The sequence below is a fragment of the Notamacropus eugenii genome, chromosome 5 (assembly GCF_028372415.1).
Source record: "Notamacropus eugenii isolate mMacEug1 chromosome 5, mMacEug1.pri_v2, whole genome shotgun sequence".
Classification (NCBI taxonomy): domain Eukaryota; kingdom Metazoa; phylum Chordata; class Mammalia; order Diprotodontia; family Macropodidae; genus Notamacropus; species Notamacropus eugenii.
The window spans coordinates 23,734,412-23,761,962 of NC_092876.1; the positions used below are offsets into that span (position 1 = coordinate 23,734,412).

The 27,551-nt window shown below is 43.3% G+C and overlaps 1 protein-coding gene across 1 annotated transcript; it reads right to left on the reverse strand.

Annotated features, from left to right (window-relative positions):
* Window positions 1–8,859: 8,859 nt before the first annotated feature.
* Window positions 8,860–26,568, reverse strand: LOC140503618 (sialic acid-binding Ig-like lectin 13). The gene is made up of 11 exons (XM_072607755.1): window positions 26,168–26,568; window positions 24,620–25,593; window positions 23,605–23,759; window positions 23,159–23,521; window positions 22,223–22,516; window positions 21,683–21,733; window positions 19,798–20,058; window positions 19,413–19,697; window positions 19,213–19,309; window positions 14,517–14,583; window positions 8,860–14,361 (listed from the first exon to the last, which is right to left on the reverse strand). Exons 3-11 carry the CDS (start codon window positions 23,729–23,731, stop codon window positions 14,161–14,163), a joined length of 1,746 nt encoding a protein of 581 aa, XP_072463856.1. The 5' UTR covers window positions 23,732–23,759; window positions 24,620–25,593; window positions 26,168–26,568; the 3' UTR covers window positions 8,860–14,160.
* Window positions 26,569–27,551: the final 983 nt, after the last annotated feature.

A 27,551-nucleotide genomic window follows, 5' to 3' on the forward strand; every position in this document is an offset into this window, starting at 1 on the left:
TAAATTACCATTACAGGGGCAAAGATCTCTTCTTCTATCACTACTTCCCACCAAGATTGGGATGTAGAGCTGTCCCTGCCTCTCGAAATCCCATTTGAGGATCAGTTCTATTTATTTTTTTAATCTATTTATTTTTAGTTTTAAACATTCACTTCTACAAGATTTTGAGTTCCAAATTTTCTCTCCATTCCTTCCCTCCACCCCTCACAAGACAGCATACATTCTGATTACACCTTCTCCCAGCCTGCCCTCCATTGTATCATTGCTCCCTTCTCTTATCCCCATCCCCTCTCTTTTCCTGTAGGGCATGATAGATTTCTATACTCCATTGTCTGTGTGTCTTATTTCCCTTTTGGATGTAAAAACAAATTTTATCCTTTGTTTTTATAGCTTTGAGTTCCAGCTTCTATCCCTTCCTCTCCCCCTATCCCCATTGAGAAGACAAGCAATTCAAAATAGGTTATTACCTATGTGGTCATACAAAACACTTCCTTAACTATAGCTCCCTCCATCCTATCCTGCTCTCCATTTATTCTGTTCTTTCTTTTCTTCCTGTCTCTCCTCAAAAGTGTTTGCTTCTAATTATCCCCTTTCCTCTTTTGTCTTCCCTTCTATTACCACCTTCCCCCCACACCTTGGTCATCCCTCTCCCCTGTACTTTCCTGTATGGTAAGATATATTTTTGTACCCAACTGAATGTACATGTTATTCCTTCCTTAAGCCAAATCTGATGAGAGTAAGGTTCACTGTTTCCCTCTCTCCTCTCTCCTCTTCCCCTCCAATGTAAAAGCCTTTTCTTTGCTCTTTATGTGAGAGATAATTTATCCCATTTTTTTCTCCCTTTATCTTTCTCCCAATATATTCCTCTCTCACCCCTTAATTTTATTTCTTTAGATGTCATCCCGTCATATTCAAGTCACCCTGTGCCCTCTGTCTATACACATATGCATACACACATACACATACATGTGTACATATATTTATGTATATGTATATATAAAATCCCTCCAACTACCCCAATACTGAGAAAACTCAGGGTTACAAATTATATCTTTCTAATTAGGAAATTAAACAGTTCAGCTTTAGTAAGTCTCTTATGATTTGTCTTTCCTGTTTATCTTTCCATGCTTCTCTTGATTGTTGTATGTGAAAGTCAAATTTTATATACAGCTCTGGTCTTTTCATCAAGAATGTTTGAAAGTCCTCTATTTCATTAAATAATCATTTTTTTCCCCTGAAGGATTATAGTCAGTTTTGTTGGGTAGGTGATTCTTCATTTTAATCCTAGCTCCTTTGATCTCTGGAATATCATATTCCAAGCCCTGTGATCCCTCAATGTAGAAGCTGGGCTAGATCTCGTGTCATCCTGATTGTGTTTCCACATTACTAGAATTGTTTCTTTCTGACTGATTGCAATGTTTTCTTCTTGACTGGGGAACTCTAGAATTTGTCTGCAATATTGCTAGGAGTTTTTCTTTGGGGATTTCTTTCCTTGTATGTGTTCTGTAGCTCCAGAATTTGTTTAGAATAATTTTTTTTTACAAGTATTTGGGTTTTTTTGATGGACAGCTCAAGAAAGTCCCTATTTTTTCTCTGCCATCTTGGCTCCATCCCCTTGAAGTGTGTTTATTAAATGGAATTGAAAGAGGGTTATGTTGAAAGAGGAATCCCTCATGTAGAGCTAATAGATGTCTTGAAGGATGAGTTCACCTTTTCCTGGTGAGACTTATGTGTCCCCACTGGATTCCTGTTTTATTATCCCCCCTTACCTTATCTCTCTGACACTCCCACTCCCAGCTCTCTGTTCTAACAGATGAGGAGACAGGGGGACAGAGAGGAGAATCCTTGCATAAAATCATTCAGATTTGATGGGAGTATCAGGAGTAAAAAAACCTTCTGCCCACTCTGAGACCAATGGGTTATTCCAGTGACACATCCTCCCAATTTATATTTTAATTAAGTTTGTGTGAAATCAATGTTATATTTAATTGTGATCATAGCAAGCTCATGAGAGTAGGCCTAAGTTGTCATCTGAGGAAAACAATGTGTATTTTTATAGACATATCTGTATACATCATATATATATATATATATATATATATATATATATATATATATATATATATATATATATATATATATATATATATATGCATGTGAGGAGCTATCTATCGATATGTATCTGGTTACCTCTTTGTCTGTCTATCTCTAGCTGTCTCAACTATCTATCCGTCTATCTATCTATTTATCTATCTATCTATCTATCTATCTGTCTATCTATCTATCTATCTATCTATCTATCTATCTATCTATCTATCTGTCTGTCTGTCTCTAGCTGTCTATATCCATCTGTATCTGTCTATCTCTGCTTTCTGTCTGTCACTCTATCTGTTTTTATCATCTCTCTCACTCTCTCTCTGGAAATTGGCTGACTTGAATGAACCCTGCATTGTGACTCAATTCTGGATCTAGCTCTATTTTCTTTTATTTTTTTCCAGTTAGGGATCTAGTGACTCTTGTTCAATTTCTTTCTTGTGAGAAAACTTCATTCAGTTATGGGAATTGTGAGGAATTTACATTTCGTTATTTCAACCTATCCCTGTGTGACTGGGTAGCTGGATTCCCTCTACCTACTACTTAGAGACACTTAACTAAGGACCTTGGTTATACCAACCAGAAACTTAGGCAGATCCAAAGATGGATGCAAGGAGTTTTCTCACAATTGTACATCTCAATCACTCATATTGTCTTATCTGAAAATTAGCCTGATACTGGTCAATGTGTTAGTGTGTCCTTGTTTCTGTGATTGAATGCAGATACTTGGGGGGAGTATGATACTGGTTCTTCTGATTTGAGGGAATTGCATCTGTTTTCACTCCCCCTCCCAAGTCCAAAATTCCCTAAGATTTCTTTCCTCCAATATGAAATCAGACTATATCTTATTTTGTATCCTGCTTATTGTTATCTTTTAATGTATAAAAATATGTGTCCCCCTTTGTTTGGGGTTCAGTGCCAAGCTGAAGTGGCTGGCTCCTAATTTGCTATGCAATTGACGTGCATTGCTTAAAAATTGATAAACCACCCTTTGACTTAGAAATAAGACTAGTGGGTGTATACCACAATGAGAACAAAGAAAAAGGAAGAGGCTCTATATTGACAAAAAATATTTATAGCATCTCTTTTTGTGGGGGCAAAGAACTAGAAATTGAGAGGATGCCTATCAACTGAGGAATGACTGAACAAATTATGATATGGTCATAATAGAATATTGCTTTGCTATAAGAAATGATTAGCAGGGTGTTTTCAGGAAAAACTCAGGAAGACTTACATGAACTGAGGTAAAATGAAGAAAGTTGAAACAGGAGAACACTGTACACAGCAACAGCAATTTTGTACATTGATCAATTGTGAATGACAGCTATTTTTAGCAATATAATGATCTAAGACAAGAATTTATAATGAAAAATGCTATCCACCTCCAGAGAAAGAACTGGAGTTTGAATGCAGATCACAGCATACTTTTAAAAACTTTTTCTTATTTTTCTTGTTTGTTTCTTTTTTGGTCTATGTTTTCTTTTGCAATATGGCTAATAAGGAAAGGTTGCAGAACTCTACATGTGCAATTTTGTCATATTGCTTGCCTTCTCAAGCAGGGGGAAAGGGAGGAGAAAGGAAAGGAATATGAAACTCAAAATATGTGTTAAAATAAATGTTAAACTTTTTTTGTTTAGATGTAATTGAGAAAAAAATAACAATGTAAAATAAATAAATAAATTGATATTCTCAGAAGCTAGATCCTTTGATTCCTCATTTATTGCAGATTTCACCCACCATAGTCTTTCTCTGTCTATCTCTGTCTACCTCTCTGAATCTATCTTTATCTGCTATCTGACTATCTATCTTTCTGCTTATCTTTCTAGCTAACCATCTGCATCCCAGTTCAACTCATTCTCACATTGGGACAGTCTTCTGCAGGTTTAAAGGGCCACAGCATCAGGGAGTAAAAAGAAACCCTGCTTTGTAGTTGGGGGATCCTGGTTTGAAAACAGGCTCTGTCACTTTCCAGACATGTAACTTCATGGAAATTGCATGTCTCCTCTGCTCTTCTGTTTTCCCATTTGTTAAGCAAGAAAGTTGTAACAGATAATTGGCTTGTCACCTGTGACAAGTGGTCAAAGTCCCAGAGAGGGGAAGGACCTCTTGTAAGGTCACACAGAAAGTCAAGTTTTTTAAAACACTAGAATGCATATGCATGTGGACAAACTGGGAAAAGGACATGAAAAAGGTTTTGCAAGTAATAACAATAGCTAACATTTCTAGGTTTGTGAAGGCAGCCAGATGGGGGCATAGTGCACAGAGCACAGGACTTGAAGTTGGGAAAACCTTAGTTCCAAATTTGCCTCAGAGACTTCCTAGCTTCGTGACCCTGGGCAAGGCATTTAACTGCTGATTGACTCAGTTTACTCATCTTTAAAATGAGGATAATATAAAGTTGTTGTAAGGATGAAATAAGAGAATATTTGTAAAGCATTTGTGAACCTTAAAATGCCATCTAAATACTAGCAACTACTATCATGAGATATCCCACACTGGATCATTGCATTATAGATTTGGAAGTGAAAATGACCATAAGCATCCAATCTCCTCCTGTTACATCTGAAGAGACATATGAGGCAGACTGGGATTAGGTGGTGGGATTCAAACTTAGGTCTACACACTTAGCCACCAAGAGGTAGACACATGTGGTTTGGAAACCACATTCCCCACCTTCACAACCAGTGTTTCTGGTGCTGTGGCAGCCCCTGGGTGTGCCCTATTGAACACAGAGAAACCCTTTCTAGTCTGCATGTCTCCTCAGCCCAGGGCACCACTCCTCCATGTTGTCCCCAAGGCACCTCTGAGGCAGTGTTGAAGAGTGGAAGGAAGGCTGGACATGGAGACAAAATGCAATTAAGCAAAGACTTATTTTTTCCCCAAATTAATTAATATATTTGTTTCCAGTTTCAACATTCACTTACATAAGTTTTAAATTTTCTCCTTCCCTATTCTTTCTCCCTCCCCAAATGGCATGCAAACCCATATGGACTGTACAAATGCATTCCTGTTAAGCACATTTATACACCAGTCATGTAGCATAGAACAGTTATAACAAATGGGAGAAACCATAAGAAAAACAATGCAAAACACAATCAAACATAACAAAAAAGATAATAGTCTGTTTCTTTCTTCATTCTGACACCATAGTTCTTTCTCTAGATGTGGATGACATTTTCCATCATGAGTCTTTTGGAATTGTCTTAGATCCTTCCATTGCTAAGAACAGTTAAGTCTATCAGAATTGGTCATTGTATAGGGCAGCCATTATTGTGTACAATATTTTCCTGGTTCTTCTCACTTCCTTCAGCATCAGTTCATATAGGTCTTCCCAAGTTTTTCTGAAATCCAACTGCTCATCATTTCTTATGTTATAATAGTCTTCCATTGCACTCATATAATACAATTTGTTCAACCATTCTTCAATTGATAGATATTCCCTCCATTTCTAGTTCTTGGTCACCACAAAAAGAGCTGCTATAAATATTTTTGTACATGTGCGTTCTTTTCCCATCTTTTTGATCTCTTTGGGATACAGCCCTAGAAGTGATATTGCTGGGTCAAAGGGTATGTACAATTTTATCACCCTTTGGGTATAGTTCCAAATTGTTCTCCAGAATGGTTGGATCAGTTGACAGCTCCACCAACAATGAATTACTGTTCCAAATCTCCCACATCTTTTCCAATATTTATCATTTTCTGTTTTGTCATGTTAGCCTGATAGGTGTGATGTGGTACCTCAGAGTTGCTTTGATTTGTATCTCTCTAATCAGTGGTGATTTAGAGCATTTTTTTATATGACTCTAGATATCTTCAATTTCTTCCTCTGAATCTGCCTTCACATTCTCTGAGCATTTATCAATAGGGGAATGACTTGTATTCTTGTAAATTTGATCCAGTTCTCTATATATTTTAGAAATGAGGCCTTTCTCAGAGACACTAGTTGTAACATTTCCTTTCCAGTTTTGTGCCTCTCTCCTAATCTTGGTTGCGTTACCTTTGTTTGTGCAAAAACTTTCAATTTAATGTAATCCCAATTATCCAGTTTGTGTTTCATAATGTTCCCTATCTCTTATTTGGTCACAAATTCTTGATTCTCCATAAATCTGACAGTTAAACTATTCCTTAAAATTTATATAATTTGTTTATAGTATCAATCTTTACATCTAGATCATGTACCCATTTGGATTTTATTCTGGTATACAGCGTCAGATATTGGTCTATACCTAGTTTCTGCCATACTATTTTCCAGTTTTCGTCAAACAATGAGTTCTTATCCTAGAAGCTAGGGTCCTTGGGTTTATACAACAATAGATTGTTATAATTAATGACTACTCTGTCTTGTGTGCCTAACCTATTCCACTGATCTACTCCTTATTGCTTAGCCAGTACAAAGTGGTTTTGATGATAGCTGCTTTGTAACACAATTTAAGAAATGCTACGTTGAGCCTACATTTCCTAGCATTTCTTTTCATTAATTCTTTTTATATTTGGACCTTTTCTTCTTCTAGATGAATTTTGATATATTTTTTTCAAACTCTATAAAATAATTGTTCGGTAGTTTGGTAAGGATGGCACTGAATAAGTAAATTAATTTGAGTTGAATTGCCATTTATATTATATTAGCTTGTGCTACCCACAAGCAACTGATGTTTTTCCAGTTACTTAGATCTGACTTTATTTGTGTGAAAAGTATTTTGCAATTGTGTTCATATAGTACCTGTGTTTGTTTTGGCAGGTAGACTCCCAAATATTTTATAATGTCTACAGTAACTTTAAGTGGCATTTCTCTTTCCATCTCTTGCTGTTGACTTTTGTTAATAATATATAGAAATGTAGGTGATTTATGTGGGTTTATTTTATATCCTGCAACTTTGCTAAACTTGTTTAGTATTTCAAGTATTTTTTTCTTGATTCTCTAGGATTTTCTAAGTATATCATCATATCATCTGCAAAAAGTGATACTTTAGTTTCTTCTTTGCCTATTCTAATTCCTTCAAATTCTTTTTCTTCTCTTATTGCTAAAGCTAATATTTCTTGCACTATACTGAATAACAGTGGTGATAACAGACATCCTCATTTCACCCCTGATCTTATTGGAAATGCATAAGCAAAAATTTATTAAATATGAACTCTGGTGAAGGGACTGGGGAGACAAAAGCAGAAAAGCATGGCCTGTCCTCAAGGATCTTACATACCCCTAGAGTATGAGAAAAAGGAGATACAATATATACTCAGTTAAGTCATTGTGAGTTAAATCTGGTGTAGAGTTGGCCTTTCCACCAGGAAAAATTAGGTTGAAGTCATGGGATCCTAGATGTGGGGTCACATGCTACCTTCAAGATGATCTGGGGGAATCTCCTTAGTTTAGTGGTGAGGAAATTTCAAGCCAGGCAGGATAAGAGATATGTGCAAGGTCACAAGGGTAAGAAGTAACAAAGGTGGAATTTGAACACAGATCCTATAAATCATTAGCCAGTCCTATTCTCTCTCCTGCCTCAACTAGTGTTGCGATTATGAGCATGTCATTAACTTCTTAACACCCTAGGCAATTCAGATAACTCTTTAAGTCCAAAAGTACCAATACATATTGAAAGATGGAATTTCCTGTGCCAGTGAATTCACAGGAGATACGGACAGCAAGCAGGGATAAAAATAAAGACAGAGTCAGAGACAATAAGAGAAATGAAGGAAAGTAAAAGGAAGGAAGAAAGAGGAGAAAAAAAGAGGAGAAGAAAGAAAGGAAGGAAGAAAAAGAAAAAAAGGAAGGCAGAAAAAAGAAGAAATGTGAAAAAAGAAGAAAGGAAAGAAAGAAACAAAGAAAGGAAAAAGGAAGGAAGGAAGGAAAAAGAAAGGAAGAAAGAAAGAAAGAAAGGAAGAAAGACCTTAGTAAATTGGACTTTGAGTTCTGGCTGTGTTTTTCATGCAGAGCTGTGTAGATGATAAGGTTCTGGACTCAGAGTCGGGAAGACATGGGTATGCTAGTTCATCAGATATTTACCTGTGTGAATACCTTGAAGAAGTCTTTTAATCTCTCTTTGAATTTCTTGATGCGTATAATGAGCGGGTTGGGCTCAGTAACCTCAAAGATCCCTTTTTTGGCTAAATCTAAAATGGCCTGTTTCTTTCTGAGCCTCAGTTTCCTCATGAGTGAAATGAGGTTGGAAATACTCAAGCACCACTAAAGGGTCTTCATAGTAGGTACTTAAGTACCTGCTTAGTTGGTACTTAAGATGAAATGCTTGATAAATGCCCTTACTACTTGGTACTTACTCAGAACTCTGATATTTTAGCATTTCTTGTGCTTGCGTTTTATTTCTTTGCTAGACTGGAAGATGTACAGGGGCAGTGAATTCGGAATATCTAAATCCTGTATCTTTTCATGCATAGTTTGGAATGGAAAATTCTGGGGACTGTAGCTCTAATCTTGGAGCCAACCAAGCTTAGTAAAGGAACAGTAAAGACACTTAGTCAAGTGAGTCCAAGGGATTGACCCTTCCAGATGAGATGCTATGCCCTGTGAAGAGCTAATACTGCCCAGTAACAGAGTGACCCAGCCTAGCAGTGAACTGGGCTAATGCAGCAACCAAGCCAGCAGGGTAGCATACATACCATTGCTCAGCAGCGAACTTTGCAAGGACATTTCAGGAAGGAAAAAAGTCATTGAGAACTTGCAGTTCCAGAGTAGTTAGCTTGGATACATGTATTCCCTGTACATGTGCCTCATTATTGAAATGAACAGACCGAGACAAGCACAGGCAAGAGTTAATTGAGAATTTGGGAGCGTCTTTATAAGCTGGTGGCTGTCCACAAAAGTGGCAGCCTTGAACAAAGGTGTGTGTGCCTTTTAAGCATCTTAGCACCTCCCGGTACAGCCTTGCGGTTCCAATAGCACACATTTTTCACAGAACAGTTTTGACAGGGGTTCCTAGGTACTGCTAGGCAAGGGAGCACAACAGAGAGGGGGGGCCCAAGCAGCTGCTAGGCAAAGGGGTACAACAGAGAAGGGGGCCCAGGCAGCTGCTAGGCAAAGGGGTATAACAGAAAGTGTAGCCACTAACAGTAAGTGGCTACTAGGCCCAATCCTGCCTAGAAACTCAACAGACATTTCTCAACCCAGGGGCTCTGGCGGGGAGGGGAAATAATGTCCACTTCACTCCCCCCTTTTCATGTAACTAATTTAAAAGAGGGACTCATCAGAGTCCAAAGGGGTATATCCATGCCTTTCGTCCTGTGACCTTAACCACTGATAAATTTGACAGGATCACTTGAAAAAGCCCGGTCCACCGAGGTTCAAGCGAGGATCCCCGGGGTAGTTGTAAAGATTTGAGAGCACTCTGGACCTCGCGCAGAACTTGTAAGGACTTAAGGAGGGCAACATTAGAAAAGTTGGGAAGCCAACACCCAAAATTAACAACTCAAGGAACAACCGGAGGGCTACTCCGAATATGATTTCGAAGGGGGGCCAGAGAGAGAGCCGTGGGATTGGGGGGGGGTACACCTATCACGAAGCAGGGCAAAAGGAAGGAGACTCACCCAGGTCTTGCCAGTTTCAACCTTTAGCTTGGCAATATGCTCCTTCAGGGTCCTATTCATCCTTTCTACCTGGCCTGAACTCTGGGGCCCAAGTACACGTACTCAAGCACCCCACCTTGTCCCCCTTAAAGCAGACGGGCCCCAACATATTTTGGGATAAGGGATGAAGGTCTCGGCTTCTGAAATTGCTTCCTGCTGAGACTGGACGTAGAGCTGAACCTGCCTCACAGGGTCCCAACATTGGAGGGGCTGGGTCTTTAACCAGTATGAGGGACTTGACAATTCAGAGGGTGATAGGTGATATTACAATTCTTGAGAAAGGGACATCCCTCCATCAGGTCAGGGAACCTGGTGGAGGGAGGCAACTTACAGACCCTAACGCAGAGAATCCCACTTAATTGCTCATGTGGCTTTAGAAAAGAGGGGAGGGGGAGAAGCAAGACAACAGTACAACAAACAATGAGGAGATTTGAGTAACTTCCAGGTTTCAGCTACAGCCCACAGAGCTTTCACAAAGAAATCTGGTAGCTGCTAATGGGAGGGAAAGAAACCGACCGTCCACAAGCCCTGGATACCTGAAACTCAGGTATCCAAGGAGAAAGGCCTTATGGAAAATTAAATACAATCCTCACATTCTTTCCCCTATACATTCTTCCCTTCATCTATCCCCTTTATTTACAAGGGGACTATCCCATGTTATAAGTACAGATACAGAGATTTAAGATACAAAGGTAGATCAATGAATTATCCATTCAGAGGTTCCATCTCATCTGGGAAGGGACATCATCTGATGCAGTTTTCTGATCTACATGGTCCTTCAGTCATCTTCAACACAGCATCTCTGCACATTCTTTATCTTCTGGTAGAAATCCGGATGTCCACTCTCCTACAAAGCTGACCTTAATACCATTTTAGATGACCATTCTTAAGCTTTATACCTTTATCACTCTACAAAATCAAAATTGGGACTTTGGCTAATTGTCATATTTAAGAAATCCATGTTAGAACCCAGTATTTACATCTTACACTCAGATCTAAAGTCCTAAACCTGATAGCTTAATTTTAGACTTAACCTCAGATGTTCCTCTACCAACAATCTGTTATTTCATAAATCTGATATTAAACTTACAAAACCTTTGACTATAGGAAATTGCCACTAAGAGTAGGGACATTGCAGGGAAACAACATCTCCCTAACTTCATATCAATTCCAGGCAGGAGCAGATTGTCAGCTGGCATTCAGCCAGGCTTAAAGTCTGCCAGGTGTCAGTGGGGAAATCGAGTAAGGAGAATCCTACCTCAGCCCAGGCTGAACAGCCGCTCTCCCAACTTTACCATCACAGGCTTACTGACATCATGGATCAGAGGCTCAGACCACCTTTCTTGCTATCCACACCTCGAGTTAGACTCAGAAGAACAGTCAGTTCATAGTCCCATGACATCTTAGAACAGCAAGTTCCAATAATCAGGTTTCAGATATGACTATAATTTCACATTGGCTAAGGAACATCCTTGACTCTGTTTGAATTCAGGTAGGGGTGAAATTTTCCAATCATGCAGTATCTGTATTATAGCCAGACTCAGGAACAGTCAGGGGGGAACGATTCCTTTATAAAAGGACACAGTGGAGAAAATGACCAGGAGGATCTCATCCTACATAGAGTCTAGAATTGTCCCCTTGGTGTTTCCTCTCCAGATACAAATTTCACCTGATAGCAGTACAGGATGCAGGATCACAGTCCCCCTGAGTAACTTGTGGCATATTCTTTCAGATACTGATCTAATGCAGACAACTATACCCAAATTCAAACTTAAACAAAAATATTTATGGTCCCAAATGCTTTTACCTTAAACAGCAAATTTCACTAATCCCAATTTAAAGCCAAATACAGTTATTTGTATTCCCATGGAGTTGAAATAAGCAATGAAGATTAACAGGACTCACATACATAAGAGATTTCATTTCAGATCCTTCCTTCTCAAATTTAAAACTTGTCCTGATATAAAAGCCAATTGTTACAACTTTTGAGCAAGTCACATTCATTATTTATGAATTATACAAGCCAAACAATTTTCTTAGGACTGATGACCGTGTCCACATGAAAGAGGCCTTGGCAGTTTTACAAAACAAAAGGAATTGGCATGGATCCCATGTCTGCCAACCCCAAACATATAGGAGCACTGTTCTGAAGGGGCAGAACCAGTCTAAATAAATTATTACTCCATTCATTTCTTTCCACACATAGTAATCAATTAACAATTTTAGGTTTAGCATTAAAACAGCAGCTTTTTAGCTGTAGCTTTTTTAACAGGCAAAGGTGAAAATACCTGGTTTTCTAAATAATATAACTTTTCCAACATCTTTTAGTTTCAACAAAATTTAGATTACAAATTGCTTTCTCTAACACCATTTCTGGATTATAGAGTAAAATAAAGATCTTGATGGTTCTAACTTTTACTCAAGAAAATTTCACATCTGTGTCCACTCCTTAAGAATGTTTTTGAAAGAAAAAGTTGTGAAACTGCAAGTGGAAGTGAGGGAGACTCTGGAACAAAGTCCAGTGGCACCTAGTCTCCTCCTTTTCACTTGGGAGTTTCACAGCCTTATCTCTGAGGTGTCTTTTCTTTCTTTCTTTCTTTCTTTTTTTTTGCCTTCTTGCCCGTGTGTGGGGAGGCTTTAGAGAGACCTTAGGGTTAGGGCAGGGAATCAAATCTGTCCAGATGCTGATATATGGGATCTCATCTGGATGGCCCAGATCCCCATTCACTATTCTCTGCACCCATCCTGCAATGGATTTATCAAAAGTCCCCTCGGGTGGCCAATCCACCCCAAAGGTGGGCCACTCTTGTTGACAGAGTAAAGTTAATTTCTCCTTGGAGACTGTGTACCCATAACCAGCTGCAGCTTGGTGGAATTGTTTAAAACACTTTTATCATGAACTGCTACGGGGTCTCGGGACCTGAATGTCTTTGGCCCATGAGACTGGGAAAGGAGAGTAAGATACAAAGTCCGATTAAACTGGGGGTCAAACAAAAACACAAAACAAGAGACAGTCAAAATGCAGAATGCAGAGTCAGTCAAGTGGTCCGGACTCTCGGAAACCCAAAAATAAAGGAGAGCCAGACAAGATACAGAGCTCAGAGTCAGTCAAGTGGTCCAGGACTCTCAGAAACCCAAAATACAGGAGAGTCTACACAGGACCTCACGCGGCATCCCACGGAGGCCAGTAAGGGCGTTTCCTGCTGCGTCCAGCCTCGCCACTTACTCCACAAGAGTACTCACCTACACAGGGCGCTCAAAATGGCCAGATCAGAGGAATTTTGCTACTGGGAGCCTGGTTTGCATGGCTGTGCTTTGAGATAGGGGCCGGGAAACATCAATCCCGGTGGCCACCCCCCGAAGTCAAAGCATAGTCCGGCCGTCCAGGGCAGACAGTTTGCCTGTGCACACAGAGCCAGAGGCTGTCTCAGTTGAATGGATCGAGAAAAAGCACGGGCACGTTGTCCATGCCCACAGAGCCAAAGGCTGTCTCGGTTGAAGAAAAATCATAGGCAGGTGCCTGTGCTCACAGAGCCAAAGGCTATCTCGGTGGAACCTCCAAGTGAAATGGACAGACCGAGACAAGCACAGGCAAGAGTTAATTGAGAATTTGGGAGTGTCTTTATTAGCTGGTGGCTGTCCACAGAGGTGACAGCCCTGAACGAAGGTGTGTGTGCCTTTTAAGTATCTCAGCACCTCCTGGTACAGCCTTGCGGTTCCAATAACACAAATTTTCCCAGAACAGTTTTGACAGGGGTTCCTAGGTACTGCTAGGCAAGGGAGCACAACAGAGAGGGGGGGCCCAAGCAGCTGCTAGGCAAAGGGGTACAACAGAGAGGGGGGCCCAGGCAGTTGCTAGGCAAAGAGGTACAACAGAGAGGGGGGCCCAGGCAGCTGCTAGACAAAGGGGTATAACAGAAAGTGTAGCCACTAACAGTAAGTGGCTACTAGGCCCAACCCTGCCTAGAAACTCAACAGACATTTCTCAACCCAAGGGCTCTGGGGGGGAGGGGAAATAATGTCCACTTCAATTATTGTTCACTAAGAGTTGGTGCTCACTCTCTCCCTCCATACAGACATACCCTGTGAGTATTTGTGGAAAAGTCAATCCCAGGTTTTGGTAATGGATGTTTTGGAATTCTTGTTCTTCTTATTCCACATGAATGTTATTGGGAAGTGCACTGGTGGGGGCTCAGGAGCTATGGAGTTTGAAATGTAGTGGTCCATGAAAATGACCCCTAGAGCACAAGGTGGCAGATGACTCCCTCAGGATCCCAATTTGTGAAGAGGAGGTCAAGTTTGGAGAGGAGACCCTACCCTGGATTTGTGTTTGGTCCATTTACTAGACTGAAAGTTCCCCAAGTATAGGTGATGTGTCTTATCCAAATCTGTCTGTAGTAGGGGTTTAATACATGTTTGTGGAATATGATGAGGGAGGGAACCAATTGACTTGTGAATCACCCAGTGTAGAACCAAGGCTGAAGACTGAACTCATTGGAATTTAATCTCTGAGTACTCATTGAGGGGATCAGTGGATCCATGGTTTTGTCCAGCTTTCGCTGCTTGGAAGTTGAGGCAGGCATAATGTAAGTCATCTAGTCCATCCTTTGGAGCTGCTGGGGTTGGGGTTGTGTCTGCATCTGGTGAAATGGGATGGAGGGACAGGTCCACCCAGGATGGTCTCTTGTGATCCTGGAGAAAGGGCCAAGGGGAGTTCAGTCAAAGCAGATCCCAGCATCATGAGAGAAGGAGTAGAAAGTGGGAGGAGATGGCCTTGGGGCAGAGAGGGAGCTGGGGAGTGAGAGAGTTGGGTGAACATTTGGGAGGTTGGTGCTGGCATACTCTACCTCTGCTCCCCTCCTTGATATTTCTGCTGCTGCTGCTTCCGCTGACTTCTTCCTGATCATCTTTACCCTGAGGAGGTAGAAAGATAGACTTGGTATAGAGGAGAGAATCTGAGATGTGGATGCAGAGAAGGAGGGCCCTGTCATTCACTCTCTACCTGACTCTGGACATACCATTTTCCCTCAGTGGTCTCCTGCTTTTTCATTTGTTAAATGAGGCACTGAAACTCCAGGGTCTCTATGGTCCCTTCCCCTTTGACATTCTCCTGTTCTGTGATGTCCAGACTCCACATTACACAAGCCTATGGACCACAGGAGGGTCTAGGAAAAAACCATGAAGCAGAGGATGAAGAGACTTGTACTTGCCACTATTTCCCTCTGAGGTCTTGGGGAGATCCCTTCCTCCATCTAGGCCTTAGTTTCCTAATCTGTAAAATGAAAGGCTTAGGTAAAATTGTTTTTAAGTTCTGTTATAGTTCTACATCCTGTGATCCTATGGGGTAATACAGTTCCCAATCATCACAGATTGAATGCTTTATCCACTATGATTCCCAATGGGTCTTCACTGGAGCAAGGCAATCCTTCTACTCCTCCTTAATCAATTCTCTATCCCACTCACCACAGTAGCACTCTCTGTTGTCTGAAATCTCTCCCTATCTACTGATTCCACTGCCAAAAAGTTTTCTATGTTGCCCTCATCTTTAAGAAATGAAAATTGTAAACCTCCTCCTGAAAGAGATCCCCAAATGAAAACTCCTTGGAATATTATAGCCACATTCCAGAACTCTGAGATCAGTGAGAAAGTATTGTAAACAGCCAGGAAGGAATAGTCTAAATACTGTGGAACCACTGTCAGCATCACATGAGATTTAGCTTCCCTTGCCATACAGAGAAGCTATGTAAGACAGTGGATAGAGTGCCAGGATTTAAGTTCAGCAAACTCTTCTTGCTGAGATCAAATCCAGCCTGGGACACTCACTAGCTGTGTGACATTAGGCAAGTCACTTAACTCTGTTTGCCTCAGTTTTTTCATCTGCCAGATGAGTTGGAGAAGAAAATGGTGAACTGCTCTAGTATTTCCACCAAGGAAACCTCAAATGGGGTCACAAACAGTTAGGGCCAACTGACACAACTGGACCACAGGTTTAAGGGAACAGAGAGCTTGGAATATCATGTTCCAGAAGGCAAAGTGGCTAGGATTATTACCAAAAATGACCCAGCTGCCAAAACTGATTAAAATGTTATAGAATAAAAATGTATACTGAATGAGACAGAAGAGTTTCAAGCATTCCTGGTGAAAAGATGAGAGCTGAATAGGAAATATGACATTCGAAAATAGGAATCAAGAGATGTGTAACAAGGTAAAAATGAAAGAGAAATCATGAGGGACCCCATATGGTTAAACTGTTTAAATTCCTATGTGGGAAGATGATCCACTGAGAACAGTAACTGCTGAGAACTTTATCACTGTTGAGGCAATTAGGAGCCAAGCACATAGACAGGAGGCAGAAGAACAAGACTATTATGTTGGGATGATGTCAAAGAAAAGAATCGAAGAGGGAGAAAGAAGGACATACTGGGAGAAGGGGAAAGGGAGAAAAGAATGGGGAAAATTGTCACATATAAAAGAAGCACAAAAGGAAAAGCTTTTACAATGAAGGGGGAAGTGGAAGGGGGAGTGGTATCCTTTGCACCTCACTCTCATATGAATTGACTCAAAGAGGATTAACTCTCTCTCTCTCTCTCTCTCTCTCTCTCTCTCTCTCTCTCTCTCTCTCTCTTTCTCTCTGTTTCACACACACACACACACACACACACACACACACACACACACACGAGTCACATTTAGAAATTCATCTAACCCAACAGGAAAGGTGGCCAAGCAGAACTATACTACAAAGCAGTAATCATCAAAACAGTTTTATACTGGATAAGAAATAGAGTGGTTTATTAATGGATTAGGCACACAGCATTCCAAAGGAAATGACCACAGTACCTAGAGTTGCTCAAGACAAACTCAAAAACCAAGCTAAGAATTCATTGCTCAACAAACACCACTGGATAAATGAGAAAGCAGTCCAGCAAAAATAAGGTATATACCAAATCTCATCCCGATTAGCAAGATCAGCTCAAAATGGATACATGATTTAGATGCACAGGATAATAACATAAGCACATTAGAGGAACACGAAGAAGATTACTTGCCAAATCTATTGATAAGGAAAGAATCTTTTGATGGGGGCAAAAAATTGGAAATTGAGGGTATACCCATCAATTGGGGAATAGCTGAAGAAATTGTAGTACATGATTATGATGGAATACTCTTGTGCTATAAGAAATGGGAAAATAGATGAGTTCGGAAAAGCATCGGAAGTTTTATATGAACTAATGCAAAGAGAAGGGAACAGAACCAGACCCTTGTACATGGTAACAGCACACATTTATTGTAAAGATGCTCTACCATGAGAGATTTATCTATTCTGATGAAGACAGTGATCCAAAAAAATTCCAAATATTTCATGATGAAAAAGTTCTCAACCTCCACTCTGTATGTAGGTTGAAGCATGTTTTCCTTCTTTCTTTTTGCTTTTCCTGTTTTGGAAATTTGTTTTGCATGACTTCATATCTATAATGGGTATTATATTTCTTCATTCTCAATTAATTGGGGGTTGAGAATTCAAAACTAAAGTCAAAAATTTTAATTAAAAAAGAAAAAAATAAAAAAAAATAAAGTAAAAGACTGGTACGGATACAGAAGGAGCTCACCAACCCACTTGGCTTTTTAATCAAGCCAAGTAACATAAGAAAGAATGATTATAAGTGTAACAATGCCATGGGAAGGTGTGATCAGCGATGTTCAAGCTGAGAAGGAGACAAAGCTGGGAGAGAAGGTAAGGATGATGTAAAGGCTTGAGGGGAGAGGCAGAAAAAGGCACAGGGCCACTGTTTGTGGTAGAGACAAAGGACATTGCCCTGCAGAGGGAAGGCAGATTCTCATCTTATATCTGTTTTCTCCATCAAGGAGAAAGACCAATGGACAGAAAAGAATGTAATGAAAGTGACGAAGGAACTGAGAAAGCATGGCAGAATTTCACTTTGGGTGTTTGTAACAGTAAGCACCCCAATGTATGCTCTCACAGGCTCTTAGATCTGCATTCATAAAAGGAAAGGCAACTTTGGAGGGGTTAACAATCACTTGAATCAAGTACATGTATCAGAGAAAATCAAAATCAAAATTTCAGAGAAATCCAAAATCAACAGACAGAGCTTCCAGACTGCCTGACCACTAACATCCACATATCTTTGCCAGAGAGGGAAGCACCAACATCTGGGTTTTCAAAAAGCCTAGTGGGGGAGGGGATGCTTCGCAGCTTTCCAGATTCTCATCTGGCACACAGACTTGCTTCCAGAAACTAAGCCCCAAAGTAAAACCTCACCCTCAGAGTATTTATACAGTTTTTACAGCATAACCCTCTGACCCAGTGCCTCAATAGAAACAAAAAGGTATTTGGCACCTTCCTACAAAACAATTTCTCTAATCAAGTTTCCCTCAGTAGGCAGGCCCATCAATTCTTTAATCACATCTTTTCAATCAGAGCCACCTTTAGCAAAACCAAAATAGCAGAAGATCCTAATTTGATTGCCATTACAGTATTTAATTGGACTTTTGCTGGACTAGGTACATTTCTTACAAGAATTTAGTATTTTTCTTCCACTCAGAGGGAGAGAAAATACTAAAATTAAAAAAAAAAACTTTTCAAACAGATCAGAGGCTCCACCAAATGGAGAAGAATAAGTGTCCTAATTTATTTATTTTTTTTTAAAGAGTAGAATTTTTAGCCTCTTACCCTGGAATCTTTCCTCCTCCTGCCAACGAGAATATAAATTCCTCTTTGGAGGAATGATCAAGCCGGGGTACTTCCCCTTCATCTCACTTTGGGGAAAGGACATTGAATGATGTGGGGTCAAATTCAGGTGTGCCCCTCCCTAACTGTGACACTGAACCCATGATTCAGCTTGTGGAACTGAAAGAGGGGAGGGACCAAGGCAGGAATCAAGAATGTAATAAGTACCTACTATGTGCCATGCACTGTGCCAAGGACTATACAGATGTGATTCTATTTAAAAATATAATAACAGTAGATAGTGTTCCTGTATCACTCCCTGTGTGCTAGGCAGTGTGCCACGCAATTACAAAGAGATCCCATATAGTTACATCTAACATTTATATGGTGCCCTACAAGTTAGGTTCTATTGCTATCCCCAATTTGCAAATGAATAAACTGAGGCAAACAGTTTAAGTGATTTGCCCAGGTTCACACAGCTTCTAAATGTCTGAGGCAGGACTTGCAGCAGTGCTCTAGTCACTGCACCCCCAGCTTCCCCATTTACTTCTGGAAGCTCAACTCAGGGGCCTGGAGTATTGGAAATCATGACTTCACTACATAAGGTCATACGTGTGACCTTGAACAACTCACTTTTCCTCTGTGAATCTCTTGTTTTTTCAATCTGAAGAAAGAAGGGTGCTGGAATTTCTCTTCTGATTCTCAGTCTTATTATCCTATGAAATCTGTGCCTGAACTTAGGGACACATCAGCATCTGAGGATTTCTGAGACACCCAAGCAGGACATCATTTCTTGAATCCTCCCCCCACAAACCCCTACCCCAACCACTCCTCCTCCCAGCCCCTATACTCACAGAAGAAGGCAGAGGGCTAGCAGACTTGTGGCACCAGCTCCACAGAGGACACCCAGGATCATACCTTTTGGGAACTCATGAGATGGCATGGGCCCATCTGGACAAAAGGGGAATTTGGGGTGAACAAGAGTGATGGCCTTATTGGGCCCACTGTCCTCATGAAACTCTGCCCCAGTTGCCTTCCCTCCCCTCTCCCTCACCTGGCACCAGCTGGAAGAGCAGGGTGTGGGTCCCCTGGGGGTTCTTCCCCTCACAGCTGACAGTGATGTTGGGGACCCTGTCCACCTTCACTCTCAGGCTGCTGTTGGCCCAGGACTCAGACCTGATTGATGTTACCTGGAAGGTGTCACTGCTACTGTTGTCCTCCACAGGCTTCCCCCCTACCCACCAAAGCAAGAAGGGGGCTGGCTCTGCTTGGACAGAACAGGTACAGATCAAGCCCTCCTTGAGCCAGAAGCAGGATGGGTTGATAATCCTTGGAGAATCTGTGGGAAGACACAGGAGATGCCCTCTCTTACTGGATGACATTCTCCTTTCCCCACCAGGATCCAAGCACCCCATGGTGCCCAGCCCCCTCACACTCACACTGCACAGAGACCCTCAGGGAGGCCTGCTTGGAGCCCAGAGGATGCTGAGCCAGGCAGGTGTAATTGCCTCCATCTGCTGGGCCCAGGTGGGGCAGATCCAGGTGCAGGACTCCATCCTCTGAGGGTTGGGAAGAGGCCAGCATTTGGTTCCCCAGGATCCAGTTCAGCGTAGCAGGGGGATTGCTGTTGGCAGCACAGAGCAGGTGAAGGGACCTTCCCTCCTGCACCACAAGAGCTGGGCTGTTTCCTGAGACAACAACTGAAAAAGATCAGGAGGTCTCAGGACTGATAACCTGGAGGGACCTCAGACACCCCCTGTTTCCCACTTTCAAGGTACCCAGAAGGCATATGGCAGCTAGAAAGCTGGTGTGACTCCCCCAAGATCCCACGAGGAAGGTGCAAGTGGAAGAGGACAGGACCCCAGGCAGGAAGGGGAACCCCAGCCCCAGCCCAGCCTGGCTTCCTGCCCCTTCTCCCTACACTGCATCTTCCCTGGCTGCTCCCAGACCATGGAGGCCTCCCTTGCCTCTGCTGCTGCCAAGGCACACTCAGCCTGGGTCGTGTTCCTGCCTTTGCCTCAGGTTGGGTTTTGTTTGTCTTGCTTTCCTTCCTTCCTTCTTTCCTTCATTCTTTTCTACTTTCCTTTCATCTCCCTTTTTCTTCCTTCTTTTATTCTTCCTTTATCTCTCTTAAATCTTGCCTTTGTGCCTTTTTTCTTTCTTCTTGCCCTTTTTTCTCCTTTCTTCCTTTGTCCCCTTCTTCCCTTTTCCCTTCTCTCCATTTTCTTCCTTATTTCTGTCTGACTTTTTTCTTTTTTCCTTCCTACTGTATTTCTGTTTTTACTTCTTCCATCCCTCTTCCCTCCTTCTTTTCTATATTACTTTCTTTAACTTTCACTTTCTTCATCTCTTACTTGTGTCCTGTCTTTCTTTTCTTACTTCCTCTCTCTATCTCTCTGTCTCTCTCTGTCTCTCTGTCTCTCTGTCTCTCTCTCTCTCTGTCTCTCTCTCTGTCTCTATCACTGTACTGATAAAGGAAAAGTTACTGTGAATCACAGACACAACAAACAAGGTCTCAGGAGACTGAAATGTCTGCACATTAAGCCTGGGAATTTAATATCCCAGGAGGCTACTGTAATCCCCACTAGGATCCACTTTCCCAAACCCAGCTGCCCTGGGGCCTCCAGGCCCACAATGCACCTGCCCTGACTGAATGCTCAAGCTCTACCTGGTTGACCAGACTCCTGACCTCCAATGACAACACCTCCTTGGTCCATCCCCTATGGCCTCCTCCTGCACAAGCCCCTCAAATCCTCAGATCAGGGCTGAAACCTACATCAATGCCCTAGGTAACAAAACCTCCTCCCTTGGTCTGGACTGTAGAGATCCAGGTCAACTTCCCCAACAGGGAAACAAGGATGGATCCAGATAGACAGAGTACTGCCCTGGGAACTGGACCACAATGTGGACTTTATCCTTGTCAGTCCAAGCCTGGTTCAGTGGAGAAGTCACTACATTCAGTCTCTACATTTAGAGTTCACATCTCTATGGTGCTGGGACCTGTGTGTACTAGTTCAGGCCCTCCTCACAGCTCTGAGCCTCAGTTCTCCTCTGCAAAGTGAGGACAAGAACTTTTCCACTCTTTTTCTCCTGGGAATGTTGGGAGTAAAATGGTTTCTAATCCTTAAAGTCATAAGTAAGTGGGAACTGATGAAATTCCAGGAGGAGGAGAGGCAGCCCAGGAAAAGGGAACCTAGGCCTGCAGAGTGAGAGAATCTGTTTCTCCTGTCTCCCTCCTCTCCCTGATATGCACACCCACCCTCAGAGTAGAAGCTGAAGCCCCCAGGTCCCCTCCCTGCCCTCCCCCAGGCACTCTGCTCATACCTGTTGTTCTGTTGTCCTGGGCCATGGTGATGGTCATATTCTGCACAGCATCTGCAACAGAAGCACCAGGCTGGCTGGGGGTGGGGCTCTCTGCCCAGCCCAGCATCAGGCAGGGAAAAGATTAAATTCCAGAATCACAGACTAACATTGGCACATGAAACCATGGAGGCTGGAGACAGAGAAAATAGGAAATCCCTGGCCCAGCTAGGAGGTGTAGTGAGTAGAACACTGGACCTGGTGTCAGGAGGACCTGAGTTCAAATGTGACCTCTGACACTTGACCCATTTAATAGCTGTGTGACCTTGGACAAATCACTTAATCCCAATTGCCTTGCCTTCCTCCCTCCATGAGGAAATGAATGAATAAATGAATAAAAATTGGAAATCCCAATCTTTACTTGTGTTGGGAGGCAATTCTCTGCCCTGGCTAAGGGAAAAAGGCATCTGATTTCCCAGGGCTTGGCCTGGAGTCTGGTACCTCAATGCACTCTTCCCTCAGCCCCTCTCTTGCAAGATGCAGGCCTCCTGCCCCAGCACTCACAGGACACATTGAGTTGGACAGTTCTCTTTGTACTCAAACGGCCTCCAGGAAGTGTCACCTGACAGGTGAGGTTGGTGCCATGATGCTGGGGTCCAGGGATGAGGGAGACCTGTGAGGAGTGGGATGGCCCAGAGCTTTGTGACTTGGAGGAGAGGGCAGCTCCAATCCAAGAGAATTTGAAGGGTCTGTTTCCCCCACAGGCCCAAGAAAATGTACAGTTCAGAGTCACTGGGTTTCCCGTCTCTAACACCTCTGGAATAGAGATGTCTGGTTTCTGGATCACATTTGGAGAGCCTGGAGAGAGACAGTAAGATATGGTCTAGGGATGGGAATTAGGCCTTTAATGTCCTTACAAAGGCTGCTACCTACCCCACCCCTCAGGTTCCCACTGTGTTCACCTCATAGCAGGTTCTCATTCAGGCCCCTTATCCTTAACAGTCTCCTAGGGGCATCTCCTGTCATCCTCAGCCCCTTAGTCACTCATAGATTATAGGTCAAGATGAAGGTATATTAAAGGCAATAGAGAATAACACTATTATACATAAGGGGAAACTGAAATCCGGAGAGGGAGGTGAAATAGGAGTGCAAAGGGCTCCTAAGAGAGTCAGTCAGAGGCCTCGGAGTTGAATCTCATTCCTTTGGCAGAAGCTCCAGAGTTCTTTCCAACACAACCATGGCCCCTCTAAGCCTTGTCTGCTGTCCTGATTCCTCACAAAGTAGACTCTACCAAGTTGCCTTCCCTCTACAGCTCTGGAGCTTTAGGTGGGGTCTTTAAACCCTTCCCTGAATCTGCTCTGCTTCCTGAGTGGCTTCTCTATGTGTCCTCCACATTGTCTTACCCTTTCCACAGGCAGGATCATGGTTTCCAAGGCCAACCCATTCCCTAGACCTCCCTGCTTCATCCACTAAGAGCCTCCCAGGATAGGAGCATCCTACCTGTCACATTCACATAAAGTGGATGCTTTTCATAACTTTGTGTATAATTTCCTTTTGTCAGATAGAAGTAGTACTCCCCCTTGTCTGAAGACTGGGCATCTGTGATGCTCAGAGAGCAATTGTTCATCCTGGGATCCCCAAGGAGACAGAATCTCCCCAGGTCTTTCTCCTCCACTGTCCAATTCGGGTCATTAGTGGCCATAAGACTCTCATAAAAATCTTCTTTTTTGTACCAGTAGCCATAAACTCTGCTGTGGCCATAGGATGACTTGCTGTAGTCTTCAATGGTGCAGAGGATGTGGGCACACATCCCCTCCTGCACAGTCACCAACGCTTGTATATTTAGTCTTTGGGACAGGGACCCTGAGGGCAGACAGAGGCCTGGTCAGCATCGCCAACTCTTCACACCCCTCAAACCAGCCTCCCTCTGCCCCAGCCCTACTCACCCTCCCAGAGCAGGGGTAGAAGCAGCAGCAGCAGCATGGATGAGACTGAAAACAGGCAGGCTCTGCTGCGGCTCTGTATCACTCCCTGAACACGATGGCTCCCTGTGGCCATCTGTATCAGGCTCATAGAAAAGAGGAAGAGAAAACAGGAAACCCTGGTGTGAAAAGAAGGGGAGTACCATACTCAGAAGAGAAACTCCTTTCCTCTCCCCACGATGGGTTTCTGGCCTCCTTAGCTGAGCTCAGTGGGGAGGGGCCTCTTGTCCTGGACCAGTTGCAGGGGCAGTCAGGACTCAGATGCTGGGGGAAGACAGATCTGCTGCCCAGGCTGGGGCTGTGGATCTTGTATGGACCACCTTGCCTATGTGGTTGATGGGGGGCAGTGACCAGTTCCTGGCCCAAAGCTGGTGCTGACCATTAAACATTGCTGACCCTGTCCTGTGAAAGGGCACCTGGGATCAGGAAGACCTGAGCTGAAATCCTGCCTCAGGCATTTCTTGTCAGTCTTTTTCTGTCTGAGCCTCAGCTTTCCCATGTGTAAAATGAGTACAGTTACAACAGCTCTCTCTCAGCCTTGTTGTGAGGATCAAATGTGATATTCACCAAGTGTTGTGAAGACCTTGAACCACGGCACAAAGGCTGGTGATGATGATTATACCTTCACTCTCCTCTAAGGTCTCTCCCACCCAGGTGTAGTAGCCAACTGCCTGTTTCTTAGGCATGGCATTCCATCTCTCATCTCCATGCCTTTGCTCTGGCTGTGTCCTGTGCCTGGAAGCCTTACACTCCTCCTTTCCTTTTTCCTGGCTTGAATCAAGTCTCAGCAATAATGTAACTTCCCACTTCCCCTTTCCATTTATTTTTTCTGCTCTTGCTGTCTCTTCTAAGTACCTGGCTATGCACTTCCTGATGAATTTGGCCTGGTTTTGTCTATCTTGTTATCCTCAGTGCTTTTCACAATGCTTGGCACACAATAAACACTTAATAAATGCTTGGTGACTCTTGTTTGCCTTACAATTCTTTTTATGTGGATTCCCGTGGTCTTGACCCTCAGTGTCTTCCTGGATTCACCTTTCCCATGATGCATCAGTTCACACTGATCTTCAGGTGCTTCTCCATATTCCTATAACCACAGCAGGGAAACTAGGCAGTGCAGTAGATAGCACACCAGTGCAGGAGTCAGGAGGACCTGAGTTCACATCTCACATCAGGTAGTTGCCACTCACTGACTGTGTCCTTACTCAAGTCACTTTTCCCTGATTGCCTCATCCTGGGCCATCTCCAGTCATCCTGATGAATATCTGGTCACTGGATTCAGATGGCTCTGGAGGAGAAGTGAGGCTGGTGACCTGCACAGCCCTCCCTCACTCAAAAACAAAGTCAAGTGCAAGTCATGTCAGGAGTGCCATTTTCCAGTGTTTTTGTCCCACATAATTCATTCAGCTTCCCTACACCTTTGGGTCCCCCCTGACCTTTTACTTATGCATGTGGATGGCCATGTATTTTGTTATGGATGTTCTAGTAACTCTAGGACCTTTGGGTCTTGTCTTTTATCTCATTGGGATTCAATCTCAGTAGAAACAGTCATCAGCTTATATATGCAGGGCTTGTTCTCCAAGGTTTCAACTACAGACCATGCAATGACTCCTGAGCAGCCTTCTCTGTGGCAGCTCAGTGAGGGCACTGCTGATACAGAGACAAGTGAGAGGTCCCTGCCCTCAAGGAGCTTAGTGTCAACTCAGGATAAGCTCCTGCACAGCCTGGTGAAAAGTTCTTGCAGCTCCCACTGATCAGACTCACAGTTGAGGTTGGGTGGGGAGAACTGGGACACTCCCCCTGGGCTCTCCCTCTGGTGTCCCTGCTACCCTGTGCTACAAGGTCCAAGGTCAGCCTCCTCCAGGCCCTTTCCAGTTTGGAGTCTTCCAGTCCTGGGCTGCCCCTATGGGGAGAGAGAGAGAGAGAAAGAGAGAGAGAGAAACAGAGAGATAGCTGGAGGGAGGAGGGATGGAGGGAGGAGAGAGACAGAAAAACAGAGATACAGAAACAGAGACAGAGAGAGAAAAGGAGAGACTTATAGGGGGCCAGTACTGATGGAGTCTGGAATGTGATGTACTGTCCATGTTTTACTTAAGACTTATACTCCTGATATGCAAGGATGAGAACATCCTGACCCTGCCTGTGTACCCCGAGACTGTCTCGCCAGAGGAACTAGCTTAGAAAGTATTAGAAGTAAATTAAAAATGTTCTCATGAGAATAACCTTGCTTGCTTGAATGTTTTCATGGGAATAACTTTGCTTGCCTGTAGAAAATCCATATAAACTCTCACCCTCAGATTAATAAATGGACTTCTCTCTTGCATGCCGCCTGCCCCATGACTATTTTTTTTTTACCATGCACTGAAGCACTCCGTGGATGCAAGCTGCCCATGGCAGAGACTCAAGGCAGGATCCTACCATGTCTTTCATCCTCCCTTCCAGCTCTTCTATGGCTAATTGCCATCCCCTGCACAAACCCTTCTCCTCTCCTCCAGGCACCCTCACCTCTGGCTGTGACCCCACTTACCTCCCCAGAACCAGGGCAGGAGCAGAAACAGCATGTCCATGATGAGATCCAGGGCTGATGTGAAACCACAACACTTTCCAAGTTCAGCTCAGTCTTGATAACATAAGTCCCTGGCAGGAAGGAACTTGTGAAGTATGAAAAAGGGCAATAGAAAAGGTGGGGAAGAAAGGCCTGGAGAATTCTCAGTGATTGAACCTGCTCCCCTCAACACTTCCTTTGTACTGAACCCTGCTGTGAATTTCTGTCCTGATGATGGGAAGTCAGGTTTACAGGAAAAGGAACATGATCCAGGTGATGGGGGTGGGGGATGAGGGGAGTCCACAACACTTCCTCCTTCCTTAGTCCTTCTCTGTGATCTAACTTCCCCAGAGGAGCTGAAGCCTGAGGAAACAGCAACTGGCTGGAGTCCCCCATCTGACTCCATGATCTTTTCATTCCCCCTCCACACCCCCACACCATATCTCACTGTACCTTTCCTGTCCCCATAACATTACCCTGTTACCCGCTCCCTCTTGACCCCTAATGTGAGAGGAGCTCAGATCCTGGGGACAGTGAAGTCAGAGTCAGACATTGGGGTCAGGTCCACCTTCCCCTTCTTCCTTCTGCCTCTTCACTGGGATCTCCTGGGCAATACATACCTCCTCCTGATTCTGTATGTTGTGAAATAGCCATCCTGGACCTCACAGGACACTCTGCTATCAGATGCCATGAGGTCAGACCTCCTAGGAAGACCTTTACCAGGCTAATCATCTGCCTCCTTTTCCATACCTCTCTCTAAATGCTGATGCTCTACCTCGACTCATTCTTCAAGGATTCCCTAATTTCCACCCCCTCATTATCTGCCCAGGTCAATGATGCTAAATCTCCACTCCTGAGATACCAACTGTGTTGTCCATCCCCAGCTGCCCACTCTCTCCCTCCCCTTACCCACAGTTCTGCTTTTATCTTCCCACAGCATCCTGCTCTGTCTCCACCTGCTGGTTCTACTGGGCTTTCTGGAATGCCTTCCCTATAAGTAACAAATCTGCTTTCATCTTAAAGGTGGCTCTTTCTCTTCCTTCCACTTTTCATCCTCAATGAGACCCAACTCCCTCCGGGTCACTGTGTCCCTGGCCATTCTGTTCAATGCTGGTTTCAGGTGCACTTGTGCTCACTGGTTGTGGGGGATGGGGTTAGCTGGAATTCATGCTCCTCTTTGCTGTTGCTGGACTCTGATTGTACCATAATCAGTGGCCAACCTCTCCTCCTCTGAAGTGGTGGCCATTCACATTTATCTATGTAGCCCTTATGTACCAACCCAAGATCTTCTCCCTGCTTCCTCAGTGGCTTTAGGGCCTGGCTCACAGTCTCTCCCCTGGAGTTTCTGCCCACCGATTTGGGGATG